The sequence below is a fragment of the Panthera onca genome, chromosome A1, assembly GCF_046562875.1.
Source record: "Panthera onca isolate mPanOnc1 chromosome A1, mPanOnc1 haplotype 2, whole genome shotgun sequence".
NCBI classification, from domain to species: domain Eukaryota; kingdom Metazoa; phylum Chordata; class Mammalia; order Carnivora; family Felidae; genus Panthera; species Panthera onca.
The window spans coordinates 226,658,152-226,683,241 of NC_138339.1; the positions used below are offsets into that span (position 1 = coordinate 226,658,152).

The 25,090-nt window shown below is 34.5% G+C and overlaps 1 protein-coding gene across 11 annotated transcripts in view; it reads right to left on the reverse strand.

The window, feature by feature from the left end:
- NBEA (neurobeachin) overlaps positions 1-25,090 on the reverse strand; it is a 678,106-nt gene that overhangs the window by 464,143 nt on the left and 188,873 nt on the right. For all 11 annotated transcript variants that reach the window (XM_078434421.2, XM_078434419.2, XM_078434413.2 and 8 more), the window contains 7 exons: positions 19,864-19,972; positions 10,549-10,630; positions 9,567-9,690; positions 8,542-8,734; positions 5,741-6,757; positions 3,769-3,986; positions 1,059-1,212 (listed from right to left, as the gene is read on the reverse strand). In XM_078434421.2, coding sequence (XP_078290547.1) covers positions 1,059-1,212; positions 3,769-3,986; positions 5,741-6,757; positions 8,542-8,734; positions 9,567-9,690; positions 10,549-10,630; positions 19,864-19,972 — 1,897 coding nt within the window. The remainder of the gene's footprint in view (positions 1-1,058; positions 1,213-3,768; positions 3,987-5,740; positions 6,758-8,541; positions 8,735-9,566; positions 9,691-10,548; positions 10,631-19,863; positions 19,973-25,090) is intronic.

Sequence of the window (25,090 nt, forward strand, 5' to 3'; positions counted from 1 at the left end):
AGTAAAAGACATCTTAACAACAACAAAAAACACGTTTCTCTGTGGAAAGAGCATACTTTTCCAGCTATGGATTAGTTTCCAATATGGTGGCAGGAACACAGGCAATATGAGAGGCAGAGTTCTACATTCTTTCCTATGTGAGCAAGTAGCTATGGAATGTGGTTTTTTAATAGAAATTAGAGATTTTTAACATTACAATTAAAATATGAAGTTAACATTGACGTATATTTTAAATATATATAATTAAATGCCTTTCAAACTTATTAATACATTTCAATGTTTTATATGTTTCATATATATATATATATGTGTTTCATATATATATATATATATGAAAAACAGCTATATATATTTTTAAATAAAATGCTGAACTAGTAGATAAAGTGAGATGCAAATGCTATTAGAGTCCATATGTCTATAAAATTTTTTTTGAGGTTTTTAAGGGTTATGAAATTGTTCAGATAGCTTAAAAATGGTATGTTATTTATATTTTTTCTATCTGAGGTACCTGAGTTTTAAATAAGAATTCATTAATTTGGTTCCCTTTTGAAAGCAAATTTCTGGCTTCAAGATTACATCTCAGAGAACAGGAATATAAAACTCCCATATACAGTTTAAAATAATATTGTTTATAAATAATATTCCAAGTAATTCATGTAAGATTCTGCATTACTAATAATGTTTTTTTCTAAATTTAGATTTATGACTCTACTTACTTACACAATAACCATGTATTTGTATTTAGAACTTCAAGAGTTATAGAATAAAAATTTTAAGTTTACTATATATTTGAAAAGATAGGCAGTATATAGAAAATAACGTTAAGTCACTTATAGTTACGGCTCTTCTTCAAATTACTCATCAAAATTGCCAGATTAGTATTTTCATAAACACACATAACTGAAACACAACACTGATGAAACAGAAAGAAAAGGGAAAAAGTTTCCTTAGGTGAACATGTCTTGTTAAAATCCTTATGTTTAGAGCAGAGAATACTGTGGACATGCTCTTGTCAGGTAATTATAAAATACACCACTAGATGGAAGCAAAGTACTTACAGTTGGTGATGTAGCAGCAGAGAGCAAAGGTAAAATTCCTCCACAAGCAATGATGATGTTGTCTACCATTTGGGAAATGAGGTGAATTGTGTTATGTACAAAAATAATATTTTCATTGCTATTGACAAAATCCATTACAGACTTTGTGGAATGGCTAAAATAGCACAAAAACAAAACACAAGTGAACATTTTCTTAGCTTAATGCTACTTGTAACATTTATAAAGTAAAAATTATTGAAGAGCTAGGCAAATTTAAAATGGAATTATTAGAAAAGAAAACAATTTATAATTGAGATACCATATTACAAAAACAACATTCATCTCGGCAGGGTTTCTTTGTATCCTAGTGTATTAATTGGTTACTGGGTTTCTGCTTTAAAAATACAGTACATTAGCTAGATTCAAGACAAATTATATTAGGTCAATGAATTTAGCCTAAAAAGTATTTTCACAAAAGCTTGTTATTTTGTGTTGTAATAAGTTTTCCTTATTTACTATCCTTAGGTAATTTAGAACAATTGGATAGTTAACTCCAAGTTTACCTTTCAGGTAATTTCTGTTTGTTTTATCACCAGACTGGAGCCCCACCTGTGACCAGCCATACTGAAAATGTGTACTGCTAGTCACAGAAGTGACATGATGGGGAAATATAAATGAATAAGTAAAAATTCAAGGACTTACTGAATTAAAAAAGGTAAAAGACCTTAAAGGTCATCAGTGCAGTTTCCCATACAAAACATGCAATGTAGATACCCAAAAACATACACTGCTTTAGTTTGATGTCTGTCAGGAATATGAACTGTTTTCTAATGGGAAAAAAGAGGTTATTCCATAATCGATTTTAAGTCAATGATTCTCACTCATCAGAATTGTAAACTATCATCTACGATCTTTTAGATGTCAAGCTGTATGACCTGATCCTAAAAATAAGTGCTTTTAAAAAATTAAGTAAAATTCTGTTTGGGGAATTTTACGAGAGCGCGTGAAAACAGAGACATGTGGTATCTGTGTGTATGTTATGTAACCATCTTATGTTAAAGGAAGGGAAGTTGAGTACCACTCATTTGAGGACTACTAATATTATAATTAGGAAGTTACGCTATATATCTCCGTTGATGTCATGCTAACAGTAATGTGTTTCACTGTGTTCCAGTTTCCTTATTTATCATACCCAGGTAATTTAGCATAGAACAACACTAACAATGGAAAGACCATTGTTTCTATCACATGAGTAGACTAAGGACAAACTGGTCAAATAAAATTAGAAGTAAAAGCTTTCTATAGCAGACATCGACTGTTCTCCATAATAGTTATTCCTTCTTCCCTGCTAACACAATCTAGATTTTGTTCTATTGCTGAGCTAGATCAAGTACAGGAAAGGTTGGCTTTACCTCAGCTATGAGGTTATTAACCAGTATTGCTCTATATAGGCCAGTCATTACAATCCCATTCCCTTTTGCTGGTGATTGCCTTCTGGCATGTGAGAGGTGAGAGGAAGATTTCCTGAGGGCTTCTTTTAGAAAAGAAGAAAGGAGGGTAAGGAGCGTGACAGGGAAAAAGTAGCAGAGAAGGAGGAGGAGGAGGAGGAGGAGGAGGAGGAGAAAGAGGAAGAGATAGAGAAGGAGAAGAAAATGGGGAAAAGAAAAAAGAGGAAAAGGAAGAGGGGAAAAAAGGGAGAGGAGGAACAAGGGGATGAAGGACGAAGAAGAAGAGACCCTGCCTTCCAGTCTGGGCAAGTTTCCAATGTTTTAGTGGTGCTAGGAGCTGAATCAGCCACCTTGAATCTTAGAAGGAAAAATAGGAGAAGCAGAGAAGTCTCCTGGAGTCCAGAGAACATCACGCCATTGATTGTTTAAGTCAACGACAGTAGGGTACGCTGTTCCAGCCACCAACTTCCTAAATTATGCGCACGCACTCTTGTAACTGCTTAATTTGTCAAATATTTGCTATTAGAAAATCAACTGAAAGTGAAGCAGGGTGATGATTTAATTTATGCAGACTGTTTTCTTTAGGTGATTATATATGAACTGATACTAACGACTTCAAGGGCAAAGGCTCTAAAAACAGATGTCATAGGTGATTTTAAATTTTAACACTATGTTATAATTTTATTACCCAGAATAAAGTTAGTATATGGTATTAATTTTAACAGAAAAAGAACAAAAAATGTGGAAGCAGCTTTGAACCAAAATTTAACCTTTTTGTTGTTGTTAAATCCCTTTTATACATAGACTAGGCAATGCCAGGTTTCAAAATTTTACTTTTTAATTGTCCTAAGTTCTTGGATACCTGTTGATTTGAGCCCTAGGCTTTATAACCTTACCTTTATGAAAATACTCATGTTTCCATACAAAGTTTTAGTGTTAGATTATTTTTTAAGTTTATTAATTTTGAGCGAGAAAGCGAGCGCAAGCGGGGAAGGGGCAAAGAGAGGGAGAGAGACAGACAGAGAGAGAATCCCAAGCAGGCCCTACGTTGTCAGCAAGGAGCCTGATGTCGTGGGGCTGAATCCTACTGGGAGATCATGACCTGAGCTGACATCAAGAGTTGGACACTTAGCCAACTGAGCCACCCCCAGGTGCCCCATGTTGGATTATTTTTAATAAGTTCAATTTGTGAGATTTTCAATGATATAATTCACTATGGATCAGTAATTTAAAATAGTCATTTTCTTAAGTGAAAGTTGTCTTAAGAAAAGAAATATTTCTACCTCCTCCAAACATGTACATCTGTTTCTAATGCAAACAGTAAATCGGTGAGAAGTCGCTGGTGCATTGGAGACCATTTAAACTCAGGAATACGAAACATTGTGGTGCGTGGACCTGGGCTGAACTGGCGCCTCTGTTCCTCAGTCATCGGCATGCCTCGAAATCCTAGGTCAACTCGGAGGTCTCTGTCTTGTTGTGTAATTGACCGACCCTGAACAGCCTAGAGAGAGAAAAGGTGAACTTCTGTAGACTGCCAAAGAAATGCATGATTTCAAAAAGAAAACAGTAAGTATAGTCAAGTGAGTGAGGAGAGCTCCTGCATGTAACTTTGATAGGTTAATCTATTTTACACATATTATTCATCTGGTGATTCCATAGACAGAAACCTTTTTGAGCTAAAGAGGCTACTATTATTACTTTTATTTTTCTGTTTCAAAAACCAGGCAAGGACATCAAATACCTCAAGTCTAACACCAGGGTTCACATTGAAAACCAAGTCCTCTTTACCCTTGTTTATGGAGTCTTCATACAGACACATGTGTCCCTTACAAAAGTGAGCATGTAATTAAAATTGAAGTATACGGGATATATGTCATCAACTAACTATACTTAGAAACACAAGATTAAAAAATATTACTTGAACAGATTGAAATTAACTCAAAAGTCTATTTTACTCACAATACTTCAATTTCGAAAAATAGTACATTCATTTGACAAGTTAGAAAACCAGAAAAATACCTACAACCTCTGAAAACCAGGCAAGCCTAGCGATTATTATGCTCAATAAACAACGCACTACGCTTTCCTTTCATTTAAATCTTCACCTAATTCAATATCCCCACTCCCTTCCAATTACCATGGTAGTACAACCGCCACAAAAATAGAAACTGGCAGTTAACAGAGAAAAAATAAAAATAGCTTTCCCACACACAGAATACATGTTTTGTTTGTTTGTTGTGGTTTCTTCCCCACACGGAATATGTAAGGATTGTTATTAGAGTACAAAGACACCAGAAACGTATGGTTTACTCTTTATAATACAATTCTAATGGAAACACGTTAACCTTATCTTTGATGATATGAAACAGTGAGTGGAAAACCCAGAGAACAACCAAAAACCCAAATCACTAATGGTAAAAGTATTCTTCAATTCTTAATCATAAGGTAATTTAGCCTGGAAAATAAGGAAGTGGTCTTAAAACTCAAAGCTCCACAATTAAAATTCCTATCAGAAAACATCATCTATTTTTAGCTTTACTCTGGTGAGGCCAGAAATGCAGCACTAACATTTCCTCACCACTAGGCCTAAGAATCTTTAATTTTCTCATAACCACGACTCCTAGCCACATCGTTGTAAAGAAAATTTTCACTGCTAATAAGTCCAAATTTTCTCAGCCATACTACCTACCTCACAGGGTGGTTGTGAGGATTAAATCTGAAAACATATAGCACAGTGCCTGGAACATAGTAGGCACTTGATAAATAACAGTTCCCTTTTCCCTTCCCTTTCATTTCATTTATCAGTTCAATCTGGGCTCCAAGTCCTCTTTGCTATAATCCACAGAACGGGGTTGGGCCTGAAGCTTAAAAGGTTAAAATTAATCGAGTATTCAGAATGAAGATCTTGAGTACAAAATGTGTAAATTTAGTCACAGAGTCACAAAATACTGGAACGGGTAGAGCCCTTCCAGGTCATATTTTAATCTGGTACAAACACTTGTACTGTATAAGGAAATTCAGGCCCAGAGAGGCCCAACAAAGGTACACAGACACAGTGTGGTGGAGTTGGAAATATAATTCAGATATTTTAAATTTCTTTTGTATATATACTACCATAACAAGTGATTCCCGAAGTTACTATAATGCCATAATTAAGTATAAACATGATGTAACTGTTCGGAAATTACTCTACCGTAGCGCTAACAACTCAGGATCTGTCCAATGCATTTTTAGAACTCACGTAGGATAACTCACTTGCGTTGTAGCAGTGGTCTGGATTTTTCGAATTTCCTTTCCTGATTCTTTGCCATCGTCAGATCTCTCAGTATCTGAAATTATACTTCCTGCATCAATATTTGGTACAATTTTGCTACCAGATGACTCGGTTTCCAGAGTGGTAGCAGTCATTTCAGCATACTCTAACCCTTTAGAGGATGACGCTAAGTCTCTTTCAGAAATACTGCTCATTCCATCGGATGTTGTATGGATTTTGAACTCTTTTTCTTCTATGATACTTGATGTACAGCTTAAGTCTACACTACCAGTCATATGAGCAAGCAATCCAAGGTCATCACTAACACCAAGATGTACTTGTGTGTCCTGAATATTTGGAATAATGTGATTGCTAGAAAGTTCAGGAAGAAGTTTCTCCTCCTGTTTAGGTATTTTATCGAAGAGAAATGACGTACTACTATTCGGAAGTTCATCCTTCTCATCTGCTAGTGTTATCAATGGACCATTATCCTTTTCTTCATTTTTTTTAATGATACCAACACTTCCATGTACATTGTTCTGGAGTTTCTCAACAGCAGCACTATATACGTTATCCAATAAAGATTCAACCTCCACAAGGGCACCATTCTCTCCACCTACTAACGTCTCCGGTGATAAATCCATATCATCAAGCTTTACTTCGGTGGCTTCCACTTTCTCTGCTTTTATATCAACCAAAAGATCATGCACTTCCACATGTACACCACCTCCCGGTCTATCTGAATTTCCAAGAATACCATCTGACACTTTTGTCGACATGAGCAAGTCTCTAGTGTCTGTGCTGACAGGGTAATCTGTCTCACTTTCCGGGCTCTGGCTTTGTGAGAGATCTTCCATCTCTCGGATTTCCATTCCACCTTTCGCTCCTGTTGCCTGTGACGAAAGACCAGAGATGGTGCTCACATTCCCCTTTTTTCCCTTTTTAATGTTTTCCTCCTCTTGTCTCTGATATTCTTCATACATTTTGGCTAGGTATTCTTTATGTGCTTCGTAAGTGACCTTAGGAATAAGCAAAGAAAACATTAAGGCATTTCATATACACACCAAGGAGAAAAAAATACAAGTAAAGTTATGTTAATAGCGAAAATGGTATCAAAATTAAGATTTCAAATGTAGCACATATTAATCTTAAGATAAGTTTCATTAAGTAATTGGAAGTAATCATCAAAAATAGTTACATATGACTTATTTTATATACATGTGTGTGTATGTGTGTGTGTGTTATATATATACAATGTCCAAAAACAGTTAAGTAAACTAGCAACATTAAAGTTTTAAGTGAAGTAATCTTTTCTTTTAGGTTGAGTATTTCAATGTTACTCTAACCTAATATGCCAGTTGAATTCCTACATATTTGAGTTCAGCTAACACAGAAAATTGGCTAATAATATATATAATATCCAAAGTATTACCATATCAGTTTTCACCATCTATTATTCATGTGTGCCTACTTCCAATTGAGATTTTTAAAAATCACACATATTTATAAATATGTACATTTTTAAACTGTTAAAACATCACAAATTTATGTTTATATAGACTAATCAGTTACTTTGCATGGCTTGTTTAAGAATAATTATGAAATATATTTTTTCATAAAACATGAAATGTTTTTTCTTATCAAGTAGTATTTTAAAATTTGTTAATGATAAAAGGTGCCAATACATTATAAAATTTAAGTTTTAACAGAAGTAAAAACTCTTCTAAAATTGAAAATAATAAAGTTCAAAATCTTTCCTCATAGGCACATATGATATTGACCTAAATGACAACAGGATTTTAGGTTGAGAGGGATCTTCCTTTGGAGATTATGTTGATACAAAAATTCCTTTATTTTACAGAAGAGGAAATCAAGTCCTAAAAGTGGAAGCTGGCAAAGTATAGCCCATGAATCAAATGTGCTTATCACCTGTTTTAGTAAGTAAAGTTTTACAAGAACACAGCCATGTTCATTTTTTACACTTTTCCTATGGCTATTTTCACACCACATGGCAGAGTTAAATAGCTGCTTCAGAGGCTGGCTGTACAGCCCCCAAGACCTAAAATATTTACTACCTGTACAGGTTAAAAAACATTAAAAAGACCATTTTTCTAACCCCTGCACAAAAGGACTATACAAATTTCCTGAAGTCACAAAACTGAATTGTGGCACAGACTGGATTAAAAGCCAAACTTCTGACACCCACGCTTTTTCTAGGACACCACATAATGAGAAATCTTGACTCTGATTTTTCCAGAATCTAATGTGTACATAAATGTGCACTTTAACTCACTACTTTCTCTCACCAAAGATCAGGTAACATTTAAAATACAGATATATAGATTCTTAGAATTAAAAAGGAAAGATAATGCAATTAAAAATGCCACTAAACTTAAACCCTTATTCATGATTCACTGGGAAATAAAGGCAATTTCTCATTACTTTTAAGAAAGTATTTTTCAGCATGTATTTCATGAAATATTCTTTTAAGAACCAGTAGACATGTTTAAGGTAAAAGAACTATTGGCTCAGACTCGAGCTATAAAACGTATGTGGGGTTACATCTGGGGTCTAAAATCGCTAGTTCATAAACATGGGGTTTCAATGAAATGATCTATAAAATATTTCAAGCTCTAACAGTGTTACAGAATAGAGAGAAAATAAAACCAAAAACAGTAAAGAAAGTGGAGATAAAGGAATCGGCCATAATGTAAAATGCCCACAAGATGGCACCAGATGCGTGTTTATAGCCATTGAATCCACAGCTGAAACCCTGATGATATAAAATGCTACATCTCCTTACCTTGGAATGAGCTATTGACAGTGTATCAACCCAGACTCTCCATCCTCCCCATTCATATTTTATTGCATGATACAACAGAATCCGGAAGATATTGTAGACCATCTCGGTAATCTTCTGTTCCTCAGAATTTTTAGGATTGATATAGCCAAGAGAAAACATCCAATCCTGCCACACTGAACACTGCAATAAGCATCTAGTGGGTTAAAAAAACAAAACAAAACAAAAAACCCACCTCATTAAAAATACCTGAATTATATTAGAATTTACTATTTTTAAATTTAGATAAAGAGTGAAAATATGATCTGACCTAGGTAAAGCAAGATGCACAGTCATTCTGCACATTCTATATTCTATACCTGGAATGATTTTCTCCCATTTTTCTACCTGGAAAAATCCAAATTATCATTTCAAATTGGTTTCCTAACTCTCCCAGTCAGATTTAGTTATCGTTTCTCTACTTCCTCATCACCTGTAGCACTCACAATGCACTTAATACATTACGTATTAATCACTCTTTTCTTGTTATCTTCCCCATTAAATTGTGCCAAGACTGAACACTAAGACAATCTGTGTGCAGCACAGTGTTTGATACATACCAGACATTCAATACATATTTGTTAAAGACTCAGGAAGCACCCACAGCCTTAGACTGTACCCCATGTCTTAACTAACTTAAAAATGCATCACAATAATCAGTTATCGGACAGAAACTGAGAAAAGCAGAGATGAATATGAGCAACTCCAACACAATTACAACACACAGGTATCACCAGAAGGAATGGTGCATCTTCAATATGTGTACTCATATCCACAATTAAAATATAATACCCACATGATCAAATAAAAATATAAAAGTAAGTATAATGAATGTACATTAGACCAAAGAAACATAAAATGCCTTTTCGGAGAATTACAAGTATTTAGCAATATGGGAAAGTTTTGAAAAACTTTTTGAAAGAGACTAAAAATAAAGGAGAGAAAATAATTATGGAATAAAGCTTTGTTATAGTGTTGAAATTGCTTACCTTCTATTTTCACGACTGTTACTGAAAAGTTTTATCATGTCAGATAAAAATAAACGACGGACTTCCATCAGTTCGGCACTTGGTGTAGAGTTTTTTAACAAAGTTGCCACCACCTTAAGAATCACTGTGAATACGCACACAAAAAAGTCAAGATTTACAACTGCATATCTTCCACTCAAAAACCTTTACTCATTTTCAGCTTAGCCCTATGGTAGGTGAGTTAAAAGTATTATGAACTATGGTAAACACCATAATGATTAGGAGAAAAGGGAAAAGGAGAAAGGGAACTCTCCTGCACTGTTGGTAAGAATGTAATTTGGTGCAGCCACTGTGAAAAACAGTTCAACAATTAAACAACAATTAAAAATAGAATTACCATTATGATTCAGTAATTCCACTACTGGGTATTGACCCAAAGCAAACAAAAAAACTAAATCTAAAAGATATATGCATCTCTATGTTCAGTGCAACATAATTTATAATAGCCAAGATATGGACGCAACCTAAGTGTCCATCGGCAGGTAAACAGCTAAAGAAGATGTGGTATTTACACACACTAGGATATTAGTTGTAAAATGAGATCTTGCCTTTTGCAACAATATGCATGGACATAGAGAGTACTATGCTAAGAGAAATAAGTTAGAGGGAGAAAGTCAAATACCATATGATTTGACTTACATGTGGAATCTAAACAAACAAACAAACAAACAAACCAAAAAACCCCACAAATACACTCAGAACTAGAGAACTGCTGGTTGTCAAATGAGAGGGAGGTAGGGAGATGGGCAAACAAAATATGTGAAAGGAATTAAGAATTACATATTTCCAGTTACACAGTAGATAAGTCACAGGGATGGATATATATATATATATATATATATATATATATATATATATATATATATATATCCTATGCTGTAGGTATAGCATGTATATATATATATATATATATTTTTTTTTTTTTAAATTGCTATTTGCTCACTTGGATTCTGAATTTTCACTGTAGAATCTGGCTCTGGATGTGGTTTGTGTACAACTTGAGTACATACTTGCTCTGTCAAGATCTGAAAGATGAAGAATTTGAATTTCATTTAATAAATAATTTAAATCATAATTTAAAAATATAGATATACAAAGAATGCAAAAAATGTCAATTCTGTCAAAATCAAATGAAACTCTCTTCTAAGGGTCCTCTAGTCATTCTGAAACTTCTAAACTCTTTAATTCTTCAGTTTTCAAATTTTGTTTATTATGGATAAAGACAAAAACAAACCAGTATTGACAGAAGGAAAGATTAATTAGGAAATCCAAGAATTACTCTGTTTGAAATACCCTTACACTGTACATCCTTAGCAAACTTATGGTGTATAAACATTTGACTCTTATGTCATTAATTTTAAAAAACTTAGAAAGTAAGGCAATAAAAAAAATAATGTCTGAGCCTGGGTCTCAACTTCAAAATGAAGTGTGATAAAGGAAAAGTCTTCATTAGAAATGTGGCTCTTTGTCATTTACTAATGAATTTTTCTTTAAACTTATTTTTTCAAATAACAAAAAAAAAATGACAAGAAGTTAACCAAATAAAGAAAAAAACAGAATTCTAAAACATTTTCTAATTTTTTCCACTAAAATTTAGCAGTCTCTGTGAGTGTTGGATTCTTACACATCTTTTTCACTGTTATATTCCTAGCAATCAGCACAATGCCTGACACACTGCCAATATTCAAACATTTGTTAAATTTAAGAATGGATAACTGAATTATATATAAATAATGGACATATGGCTGTTCACTGTAGTTTAGGCTTTAGCCTGTGTATACCTATTCTTGCATGAGTATAGTCCAATGAGACTATACTTAATAAGAATATAATTTTATATTACTGATTTAATTTCCTGTTTAAATTAATATGCTAAGTTCTGAATGAAACGTTCAGTTCAGCCTACAGTAAGGTACAATATCTATGGAGAAACCATAAAAGTTAGTTGAGAGCCTAGTTGTACTTAGCCATTATTATGAAAGTTGAGGATGGGGAAAGGGAATTAATTACAAGCCAGAGATGATCCCTTCTGATTAGAAAAAGACCATGATATCCAGTATAGGCGCTTTTCTGACCTTCTGCTCAGAAATGAGAAAGAAGAAAAAGGAGATAAAGATAGAAAACTGACTTATGTATATTAGGAATGTTTATCAAAAAGGTATTGCCTTGAAATTAAAACTAACCTACCGTTACTAAAATGATAAATACAGGGTTTAAGAACCCCTCTCCTTCACGCCTATAATTGTGTTTAAACCAGACACTTTGTTGTTGAAACTGAACAGTGCCTCAGGATTTTCTGAACACTGCACTACAGACATGCACTACTAATCAGATGGAGCAGACACATGGGACAAAAATTTCTTTGCAAATCCTAGGAATTTGAAAATACCAAAGAACATTCAGTGGTTTTGTATGCATACGAGAAGTTTTCACACCAGTCTGCCCAAAAAAGCCCTGGTGTGGCCCTACAGCCCAGTGGACCACATCTCTAAAATTCTGGTTACAAACAGATTAAAAATAACTGTAGACAGGCTTGGGAAAGATCAGGCCACACTCTTCCATGATGAAGATTAGTTAAAACCGTCTCACCCCAAAAATAAGAAACCTCATTGCAAAGAAAATAATATTTATCCCCAAAAATCTACAATTTTATATTGTCCTTTTTAAGTCTGTATTTAATCTTCTAACGATGAGGATAATAATGGCCTTGCCTACCTAATAAACTTGCTAGGAAGATCAAAGAAGGCTCTATATGTGAAAGTGTTTTGAAAACTATAACATATTCAAGTATGAGTTTTTTAATTAAAAAAACATATTTAGAAACTCAACCCAGCATGTACTTATTAAGAACCATTTATGTGCCCACACTCTGCTACATAGTTGGAATGAGAAACATAGATGCTAGGTGGAACTATTATTTCAAGAATCAATTGTCGAGACAGGCATAAATACATGTTCTTTTTTTTAATGTTTATTTATTTTTGATAGACAGAACACAAGGGGCAGGGGGTGGGGGAGAAGAAAGAGTGGGAAACACAAAAATCTGAAGCAGACTCCAGGCTCTGAGCTGTCAGCACAGAGCCCAACGCAGAGCTCGAACCCACGAACCATGCAATATGACCTGAGTTGAAGTCAGAAGCTTAACCAACTGAGCCACCCAGGCACCCCAAGAACCTATATGAGTTTTTAAAAGAGGGAGGGAAATAATGAGATATAAATAAGGAGAGATGAATATAAACATTGTAATGAAAGGACATGACTCAAGATGGGCCATGAAAGTTTGACTTGTATTGATTACAGATACGCATAGGAAGCTAACCCCAGCCCCTACAAAACCAAAATTGTAGGAAGGGTTCAGAGCCAGATACGGACACGAAATCCAATATGTATTAAGCCTTAGAGCACATCTCAATTCATAGCCACATTATAAGAATTCCATAGCCACCTGTGACTAGTGGCTAATCATTTTGGACAGGGCTGAGGAACAATAATGAATTATAAGCATGGAAGTAACTTGTTAAATATGTATTTAGATACAGAGATCTGAGCCTAGCATTATACATTTAAATTCCATTTTATAAATGGAATTATCTCACAACTCATGGGCCACAGAAAGAGTTTAGGTTTAAGCAGGAGCTGTTAAAGCTTCCTCTCTGACCTACTCACTCCCCAGCTTCATCATGTATAAATCATTTTAGATAGTAGGCTCAATTTCTAAGACAAAAGTAGTACTAGGCTATTTCTTAAAATGGCAAACTATTGACCCCACCGTTACACCCAATTGCCACTGTAAGTATCTGGGGTCAGAGAATCTTCGTATCTTTATAATTTGAACAAGCTGTATTACTTTTTTCACTTAGTTTCTTTATCTATGAAAAGAATATTTGAACAAGATATTTAACATACTGTCCACCTATGAAAGTCTATAATTTTGAGAAAAGGGTTTCATTACTAGATATTTATAAGTTTTAAGCATGCTACCACCTTGTAAAAATTTTGTGTTCAGAAACTGTTATACCCTAACAGAAAAAAGATAAAGTAACCAAAATACATATATACACATTTTTATTTAAACAAAACAAAACAAAACAAAACTTGTGATGAGCACTGGGTGCATGAATCACTAAATTCTACTCTTGAAACTAGTATTACACTGTATGTTAACTAAATGGAATTTAAATAAAAACTTGAAACTAAAAACAAAAATCAGTTCATTATTTCTGTAAGACATTGAGCTCTTCAGATGAGAAGTTCCCACACTTGGCTGCCTCTGTCTACATTCATATTTAACTGAATTATAGGAACAATATTTAAAGAGAAATAGTAAACCCAAACCTATGAGGTAAAATTAATATCCCAATACTTAATACAATAAATAATCAGATAGTGTTATTAAGATCTATGTCAAACAGAACAATCTAGTTTTGTGCTTACAAGACATATTTTAAAATCTAACAAATTATATTTTAAGTATGTTTGAGAGTCCTAATAAGCATTAAGAAAATATAATTATCGGGGCGCCTGGGTGGCGCAGCCGGTTAAGCGTCCGACTTCAGCCAGGTCACGATCTCGCGGTCCGGTACGTGAGTTCGAGTCCCGCGTCAGGCTCTGGGCTGATGGCTCGGAGCCTGGAGCCTGTTTCCGATTCTGTGTCTCCCTCTCTCTCTGCCCCTCCCCCGTTCATGCTCTGTCTCTCTCTGTCCCAAAAATAAATAAAAAACGTTGAGAAAAAAAAAAAATTAAAAAAAAAATTAAAAAAAAAAAGAAAATATAATTATCCATAATTTAGAGATGGAATAAAAAAGCAAAAATAAAGCAAATCAACTTAAGATACAAATTTTGCAAATAATGTAATTCTCAAAAAGTATTCATATAAAAATAATTTTGAGTTATTTCAAAGAGGAGTTCACTAAAGCCAACTTACTTCTTAGCATAGGACCTATAAGAATAAATTCACCTCAGAAAACTAAGAGACAGGGATATTTCTTTAATAATTTTTAAAAATTTTCAGAATAACCGAGATAGATCTTTACATCTTTTATACAATGGTATCTGCTATATCCTGCAAAAGGTCTTAGTTACTTTGTCCTTTAAAATTTGTTATTTTGGGGCACCTGGGTGGCTCAGTGGGTTAAGCGTGCGACTTCAACTCAGGTCACTATCTCGCGGTCCGTGAGTTTGAGCCCCGCGTCCGGCTCTGGGCTGATGGCTCAGAGCCTGGAGCCTGCTTCCGATTCTGTGTCTCCCTCTCTCTCTGCCCCTCCCCCGTTCATGCTCTGTCTCTGTCTCAAAAATAAATAAACGTTAAAAAAAAAAATTAAAAAAAAAAAAAATAAAATAAAATTTGTTATTTATTCTATTATAGGCATTACCAGACTTAGAATTTTTTTAAAAGAGAGATTTCTTTGTTTTTTTAAGTTTATTTATTTATTTTTTTGAGAGAGAGAGAAAGTGAGCACAAGCAGGGGGGGAGCAGAGAGAGGGGGGGACAGAGGATTTGAAGTGGGCTCTGTGCTGACAGCAGAGAGCCCGATGTGAGTGAGGCTCGAACTCGTGAACTGTATCATGACCTGAGCCAAAGTCTGACAGTTAACCAACTGAGCCACCCAGGTGCCCCAGATTTAGAATTATAAAGATGACACTGACATAGTCCTTATCTTAACTGGCCTTCCAAAAACTTTAAAAAAACCTCATATGCTAAAATATCATTACCAAGATCATAGGCTTCACATAGTTCTTGATTATTTTTGTGCGTCATTTTATACCTTCCTACAGTTGTAGTGATATTGATTTTGATACATTGTTTGGGGTTAAGTTAATTTCCCCAAACCAAAATGGAAATGAAGGTAAAAGAGCTTTCAAACTGAAGATTATCAACCAAGTCATTCTTGCCAGGGATGTAGGCCCTGTTCGATGCTTACTCACAAGGATAATCAAACTCAAGCTGCAGGTTTTGAGGCTGAGTTTTCCGGTTACAGTTACATTTCACTTACTGTGTTAATGAGAATTAAGTTCAAAATGAGTTTTAATTTTCTGTGACCTGATGCTACCTTCCAAAATGGTGCAGTCTTTTAACTTTGGTAATCTAGAATTAGTCATCACCATCCTGCAGTCTAAAAACATAATATGGCTTGTTAGTGGTACTAAAGCTTATGCTAAGACCCCTTCTACTTTTTTATGGGATCAGCAGTGCAACCCAATCATATCATAACCATCTTTCTTTTTTGACTTTTTGTATACTTATGTTAAGTTTTCCTTTTTTAGAGTATAATTAACTTAGTCCATCTTTCCAATTAACCATGATTATTATTCTACTTTAAAAGCATATATTACAGCCAAATTGGTCAGAGACCTTGTAAGTTAGTTCCTTTATCTGCAACATCCAATATCCAATATCAGAAGATCTAAACTTATCCATACTTTCTCCACTTAAGACACGGAATCAGCAACAACTTGGCTTTTTTAGTGCAGAATATCATTAGAGACTAAAATCTGGATACTAAGAGAGTGCATATGAGTATAGATGGTAGGCAAAAATACTGCTGCATTTGCTATTGAGCCACTTTTCAAGAAAACTAATAGAAATACATATGTTCTTACTTTAAGGTTAAGTACCTAATGATTTTTCAAATTCAACATATTATTATGCTACATTCTTATTTTAATATGAGGTTTCACTAACTACAAAGACATTCTACTCTTTTGACACTAATTGGTTAAAACAAGCAGAGGGTTAGAAATTCATGTAGGCAAAAAATGATTTAAAAAACATGTGTAGACATCATCAACCAGAGAAGGATTAGTCCAAAAAAACCAAGATAGAAACACAAATAGAAAGAGCTCGAATATGATATTGTAGCACAGTTTTGATTCAGAGGACTTTCATGTTGTCCACCAAAGGTAGATTCTGACATTTTTTACCTTACGCACATACATTATGGAATCTGCCTATCTTATGACCATTTATTATTAATGGTGAGACACAGAAAAAAAATTGTTTAACCTGTGATTCTGTTTGTTTAAAAAGGCAACAACAACAAAAAAATCTAGTTTCATAGGGTTGTTGTAAGACTCTGAGATAATGTACGAAAAGTACTTACACCAAAGTGACTGTCACAGGAAATACACCCTCCAAAACAGCTACTATTATTAGGGAAATAATATCAGAATCAAGATGATTTGTATACGGTAGGCTTTTCTATTATTAATGCTTATTCAGTTTTGTAGGTCAAATATTGGAGCAATACTAAAAAAAAAACACTACGGTAATACCCAGTGTTCTGGACGATAAGCATTTACAAATCATGTAATTAGATGAATGAATAACACAAAGTTGTAATATTAGGCTTAAAAATGAAAGAAACAGAGTAGTCAAAAGAGTTTTTTAATTTACTCTTAAATTTAATGATGATAAGATAAAACGGAAAAAAAAGATGAAATAAAACAGCTGAAAGTAATGTTACAGACCTGAGGCCAAAATACTATCCAGGATACCATCTGCTTTTGTAAACAGATATAAAATAAAACAGATACAATACAGTTTTATTGGCCAGCACACCCATTTGTCTCACAGTGTCTACAACTGCTTCTGAGCCACAACTGCAGAGCTGAGTAGTCCCACAGACACCATAAAGCCTGCTGCTAGAGACTGAATGTTTGTGACCCCACTAATTCTCATCTTGCAAACCAATCCCCGGTGTCATGGTATTAAGAGGTGTGGAGCCTTTTAGAAGGTGTTTAGGGCTTGGGAACCCTCATGAAGGTCACACTATGACCCTTTATAAAAGAAATCTAAGAACTCCCTTGACACTACTGCCATGGGAGGACACAGTGAAAAGATGGTTTATAAACCATGAAGTGAGTCCTCACCAAACACCAAATCCGCCAGTGCCTGGATATTGGGACTTGCCAGCCTCCCAAACCGTGAGATACAAATTTCCGTTGTTTATAAGCCACCTGGTCTGTGGTATTCTGTTACAGTAGTCTAGACAAACTAAGACTACCACAAAGCCTATAAATATCTATCATCTGGCCCTTTACCAGAAAACTTTGCCCTCCCAACTATGATGAACATTTTGTAATAAAAATATTTGCAGTATGGTGTTACGTGCAAAAAGGAGAACCCAAAGCTATGGGAAGGATGATATTTCATGAGTTTTTTGTATGTGTGTCTGTACGTGTATGTGAGCTGACAAAAAACTTTATATATAATTTAGTACTGATGGAGACACCAGAAGTAAATTTTTTTTGGTGTTTTCTGTATTTTCCAAAATTCTATAATGAATGCATATTAATTCTGGTATCAGATTAAAATGTACTTTTTAATAAAAACGACAAAAGAGTGGAGAGATATTTCTCTGTTACAGCAGAGAGAGAATTTTATCTTTGTAGCAAAATTTTTACAGAAAGGTAGATAGAAAACTATTTTAGGATTTGTGGGTCATATGGTCTCTCACAACTCAACCTTGTCATTATGGTTTGAAATCACTCATAGACTAAGTGAATAAACGTGACTACCTTCCAATAAAACTTTATTTACAAATATGAAATTTGAATTTCATAAAATTATACATCACAAAATATTCTTCTTTTATTCTGGTCATTTAAAAATGTAAAAACTATCCTCTACTTGTGGGCCACCCAAAACTAGAATTGAGATATACTGTGGCTTAGATGAAACAAATGTAGTTATTAGAGGAGTCTGAATTTGTTCCATATGAATTTAAAATTGTAGTACAAATCCATTAAGAATTTTAGCATTTGCCTTCAATGTCTCTCACTTCATTTTTTTACTCTTGTGGAGAAATCTGCAATGATGGTATTTTTTTTTTTTATTCATTTATTTTTGGGACAGAGAGAGACAGAGCATGAACGGGGGAGGGTCAGAGAGAGAGGGAGACACAGAATCGGAAACAGGCTCCAGGCTCCGAGCCATCAGCCCAGAGCCTGACGCGGAGCTCGAACTCACGGACCGCGAGATCGTGACCTGGCTGAAGTCGGACGCTTAACCGACTGCGCCACCCAGGCGCCCCTATGATGGTATTTTTTATTTTCTGCCTACTATTTTTCTGAGTGAAGGATGTTATTACAAGTGTTTAATCTATTAGCGTCAATGTATAATAGTGTCCTTGTGTAACAGATAAAATGCTTTGCCACCTAAATCTGTAACAAAATAATTCACACTCCACTGTATTTTAGAGGTGTGAGACCTGAAGTCCACTTTTCTTATTCTGACATGACGGTTATGCACTGGTATTAAACAAAAAGCTAGACTTAAAATACCTGTGATACGTGAAACACTATCAAGTCACCACATGCCGCGATCTGCAGTGCAACAGAGCAGCATGCAAAGTGTGATGAGAACATGACAAACATTCTCTGTTGCACCTACTCAACTCTGCTGCTGTGACGCAAAAGCAACCACCAGTAGTATGTACAGGAATGAGCACAGGGGTTGTTCCAACAAAAGTATTTATGGACACTGACATTTAATTTCGTATCATTTTTATATGTCATATTTTATTTTTCTCTTGCTTACTTTCAACCATTTGAAGACAGAAAAACTAGCCTTGGCGCCTAGCCACACAGACAGGTGTTAGTAAGTTTGCTAATCCTTGTACTAGAGAAAAGAACTAGGGCCACCAAAGACCAGTTGTAGGAGAGGAGAATTAAGGTTTTAAGGTTAACACAGGGATTATTACTCATATTTTACTGGTCCTTAAAAATAAAAACAGCTGCTTTGGGAGGTAGTGTGTGCATTTCATAGAAAACACGGAGCTCAAGCTATATGGCTATATGGTAGAAATGATGAAAAAAGGATTTGTCAATTGAGATGAATAAATGTACTGCTCCTTCCAGATACTGCTTTCACAAATAATTTTTACCTATAATTTACCTCACTATCAACTCTAGGTTAATGTTGGTAGTTTCAAAGGAGACAGAGATAGAAAGAATTAGCAGAGGCGGAGGGAGGGAAAGACCTAATATATAATACATAATAGGTGTGGTTTGTATGAGAAACACTGCACAAAGTCAATCAGCCAACCCATACTAAAAGAAAACACCTTGGACTGACATAAAAAGATGGGCAAATAAATGTACATGGGTATGTTTTAAAATAAAATTTTAAAATGTAAGTATGTGTTCATTTTTGAAAATAATGATTTCTGGCTTTTTGATTAACTGACCAACTACTGATCCCAATTACATAGAAGGTTTCCACTAAATACATTTTAAATCGTCATCACATTTTTTTTACCTCATAAAGTGTGTTGTATGTGGTGACAGTCACAGTGTTTGTATGCAACATCAGCCTTTCTCCAAGAAGAGTGAAAAGACTATGAGTATGCATAATTTCCACTTTTCTCCTGGAGAAAAAGGGGGAAAGAAAACAAAACACTATGAAATACATTTATCTAATCACATGACTTTGGGTTTAGAAAGTACAATCTATTAAGCAGATACAAAATCATACAATTATTACTAACTTCCATCTGCAGTAAAATAACATTTATAACACAGCTATCTTCTAAAGTTCCAAAAACACTATTTAAACACTCCTCATATAAAATGTGAAATATACAAATTATAAATATTATATAAATGTTGACAGTTATTATTTTCAAATTTTTAATGAACTATTTAGGAGTTATTTTCATTAAGTTTAAAACTATTAGTTTCCACTAATACAGAGACCACAAAATTTTTAAATCCTTTCTGTCTAAATTTAAAGTCTATAAATGTTTGTTTATTTATTTATTTATTTTGAGAGAGAGAGGGAGGGACAGAGACAGGGAGAAAGAGAATCCAGAGCAGGCTCTTCACTGTTAGCACAGAGCTCGATGCAGGGCTCAAACTCATGAACCATGAGCAGACCTGAGTAGAAATCAAGAGCCGGATGCTTACTTAGCTCATTATTGCTTTTATTTGTGGTCTGCCATTGGATTTAAAATCAAGAGAGAGAGAGAGAGAGAGAGAGAGAGAGAGAGAAAGAAACACACACAAAAAAACTTTCTTAATTACTTACTATTGGCTCAGTTAACTGTCCTCCCCACACCAAATCCATAAATAGAATAGAAGGCTGTACTCGGGGTTTCCTACAACATTTAGTTCTATCTCAGGGAATTGCTATGAGCCTCTCACTTGTGTCACTGTCTTAGAATTCAAGATCTGGATCCTCTTGGCTCTCAACCCAAGGCATTTCATTTCTTACCTTGATTTGCTATTGTTCCCTATTCAGATCTGGCAACACTGATATAAATTGGGTATTCACCAATTCTTATTCCTTTCTTCCCGAGAGCACAGCTATACTATCAATTCCAGCCTCTTTTACACTCAGGTGTGACCATTTAACTGAGTTTTAGCCAGTGGAATGTGAGCAGGAAAGTCATGAACCATTTTCAGGCCTGGCCCACAGAAAAGCACTCATGCACGTCTTCCATGCTCTGTCTCCAAGGCAGAAACACAGGAGCCACATGACGAAGACAGGGAGGACAAGATGGAAGCAGCAGCCCAGGTCTCTAAATCACAGCTTGCAAGAAAGCCACCTACTGTGGAACACCCATTTGGATTTTCAATGAATAAGAAACTACTAGTTTGATAAGCAGCTAAAATTGTGTCTGTCTGCTGCAGCAGCCATTGTTACTTTAATTATTACAGAAATCAAATAATGAACCATTTATCTGGGTACCACTCACCTGGAAATCCTCTCTTCTAACATCAGCCTCCAAGCTCCACACTGTACAACAAAAGACACAGGGCAGCTGTTTCCCCCCACCTAATTCTCCTCAGTCCAGGGAGGGAAACAGCAAAATAACTGAAACCCAAGAGCTTAGGCACATGTTTGTCTTGTGGCTGTGTTTGCGAAACACTTAAACACGACTGAAAAAAGGTCAACTGGTCATTAAAAATTTTTTAAAAATCAGGACTAATGGATATTATGGGATTACAGAGGGGAAGGCTTTAAGTATTTTCCAATTCAGGCGACACCCAAGGCAAGGACGACTTAAACTTTCATTTGCTCCCTAATCAAGAAAGAACAAATGCCAAAGTGTATTCCTTTATATATCTCTCTCATACATGAAGCTGGTAAAAAGTTATCCAAATTAGGCTACCTGGAATAGCCTAATTAGGAATTTACAATAATCTCTTACCTGCACCAGTATAATTTCAGCTACTAAAGAAATTCATGCCCTTCTGATTATCTTCTATAATGTAAATTTCTATAGAGCAGCTATATTCTAGCCTTTTGTGGGGGAATTGAAGAATCTTCCGTATATACCAGAGAAGAGATGGGTCAGCTTCCTCCTGCAGTTTGCTTTAAAACAATGTTTATCAATAATTTTTGCTGCACAGCACTGAAGAGATAGCCAAAAATGCCATCCATGATCTCAGGCAGAGTGTGGGTGAGCTATACTCCCCATGATCCCCACGTGACTTTGTTTCCCACAGAATCCCTAATGAAAGACCCAACTCAATGCAGTCTGCTCAAAAAGACTTCAATAGGGCATAGACTAGAGAAACTAAACTTTTGAACCTACTTAACTTTAAGACCTAAACAGACTTCAGGCTTTAGTGCCTATTTGCTTTACCCTTTGAATTTTATAGAATTTCTGTCCATTTGGATTAAGAATGTAATCTTTTTTAAAAAAAGAGTAACCTTTTAATGTCATACAAATTATACATTTATTAGCTTACTAACATCCCAATGAAAATATAATCCAATTTTCTTCTTCACAAAATAAACAAGCCTTTTTTTTTTTTTTTGGATAGTCAAAGAATACTTCTTGTAACAAACTCAGACAGTATGTTGAAACAAGACAAAGGTAAAAGAAACCCATAATTTCCATAACTCAGAGAAAATCATTATACAGTATATTTATGTTCTTCTAGATTAATGACTATGCATATAAATATGGTGATAAATAAATATAGATGATATCAATATGATGAAACTAATTCTGTATAAGGTAATTTATACTTTTTTTCCTGTTATCCTGTCTTGAATTTTCAGTCATTAAATATAATAAGTATGCAGCACATTACACCCATTGATGACTGTTGACATTGATGCTATTTCCACTTTTTTTTCTACCATGAACAAAACTTTGCCCTTTTAGGTAAATCTTTGGGTACATATCCATGACTATTTACTTAGAATAAATTCTTGTAACTGAAATGATGGGTGTTAAAAGCATTTATATTTAATTTTATGAGACTCTCTGCAATTTATTGCCTCCAAAAATATGTACATTCATACTTGTACCATCAAAGTGTAAATGCATTTTACCAGCAGCTTCTCTCACCAACATGAACATAAAATTCATGTAAGTATATAATTTAGTAATTATTTGAAAACCTTATAGAGTCACGCAATTATCATCAATTTCCAGTTCCAACATTTTCATCACCCTAAAAAATTCTCTTGTGCCTTGTAGTCAATCCCCACTCCCATCACTAGCCCAATATAATAATCACTAACTGCATTCTGGAGATTTCATATGAATGAAAACATGTAACACGTGCTCTTCTCCACCAGGCCTCTTCCATTTAGCATAATGATTTTTAGGACTCATTAATGTCATAGTGTGCATCAGTAGTTTGTTTCAATTGTGCATTGGTATTCCATTGTATGGACATATGATACTTTGTTTATCCATTCACTAATTAATGGAATTTTGGATTATTTCCAGTTTTGAACTATTCTGGATAATGGTATTAAAAACATCCATGCACAAGTCCAGTTGTGGACATATGCCGTCATTTCTCCCAAGTAGGTACGCAAGCATGGAAATGCCAGGGTATGTGGTAAGTGTTACATTTTTTAAGAAATTAGAAAACTCTTCTGGAACATGGCTAGAGCATTTTACATTCCCATCAGCAATGCATGAGAATTCAGTTAGTTGTTATATGCTCTGGTTATATGTTGTATGTTGTGGATTTATACAAATCAAACTATTTTCTATTTTGCTTTGAGATTTCTTTGACCTAGGGGTTCTTACTATCAAGCAATTTACCAAAGCTCTTTCTGCTGTTGATTTCTTACTTAATTTTGTTGTGGTCAAAGAAAACATGTTGTTTGATCTCAATTCTTTTAAATTTATTGAAACTTGTTTTATGTTTTATAGCCCAGCCCATTATATATTCTACACTTAAAACAATTTGCTGACTGTTCTATGAATGTCAGTATACTGTTTAATATGATCTTGAATAGGGCTGGTGAAAACAGGCTTACATTAACTTGTAGCTATTGAAGGGGAATGCTTCTAATATTTTACTACTAAACAGGACGATGGTTACTTCCAAGTAGACAGGCCTTATCAGGTTAAAGAAATCATTTTCTATTCCTGCTTTCCTAGGAATTTGGATGATGAATGGATACTGAATTTTACCAAAATTGTTTGTATCCATTTGCGTAATTACATAGCTATTCTTCAATGTGTTAATACGGAGATTATATTAAAGGATATTCTGATGTTAAACTATCCTTACATTCAGCATAAAATTAAAAACCTAGGGGGGAAAAGGCAAAACACTTTATTTTTAATTTTTAAAAAATGTTTTATATCCTTGAGAGAGAGACAGAGCATGAGCGAGGGAGGGGCAGAGCGAGAGAGGGACACAGAATCCGAAGCAGGCTCCAGGCTCCGAGCTGTCAGCACAAAACCTGACGCGGGGCTCAAACTCACAAGCCGCGAGATCATGACCTGAGCCGAAGTCAGACGCTCAACCGACTGAGCCACCCAGGTGCCCCATCACCTTTCTTTTTTTAATATAAATATTTATGACTATCAGTTGCCTCCAATACTACTTAGGCCAACTCTCAGAAGTGTAAATACACAAAATTCTCAGTTTTGATTCTAAACACTTTATAATGTGTACAGTAATTTCTTGTTATGAGTTATTTACAATATGTACATTTCCATTGTATTAGTTTGACTTTTATCAGTGATTTCTTAATTGAATTGTGGGTGACAAGTCATCTTTATGACAATTTATTTACATTTTGGACAATTTTATGACTTCCACTGACAAGTTTTATATTTTTGTGTGTGTTTGAGAATAATGAATATGCTAATCAAGCATATTTTTAGTTTTCAGTTTTAGTTTTACTTTTAGTTTAGTTTAGTTTTAGTTTCGTTTGTAGATCTTTTGTATCCTTGGTTAAATTCATTCCTGGGTATTTTATTCTATGAAAACTTTCATTCTTTTTCCATCTCTTAACCTCCTTATTTGTCATCTTTGTCTCTTGATGCTACCTTCTGGGTAATTTCTTCATTGCTATCTTTCAGCTCACCAATTCTTTCTTAAGTTTTATCTCATCTGTTTAACATGTCCATGGAGTTAATTTTAATTACTACCTTTTAATTTCCAGAAGTTACTGTGATTTTTTTAAAGCTTCATGGTTTGTTTTAATATTACCTTGTTTCTTAAGAATTATTTCTCCCATTATGTTTGATTTTCATTTTTGGCATATGAGAATTTAA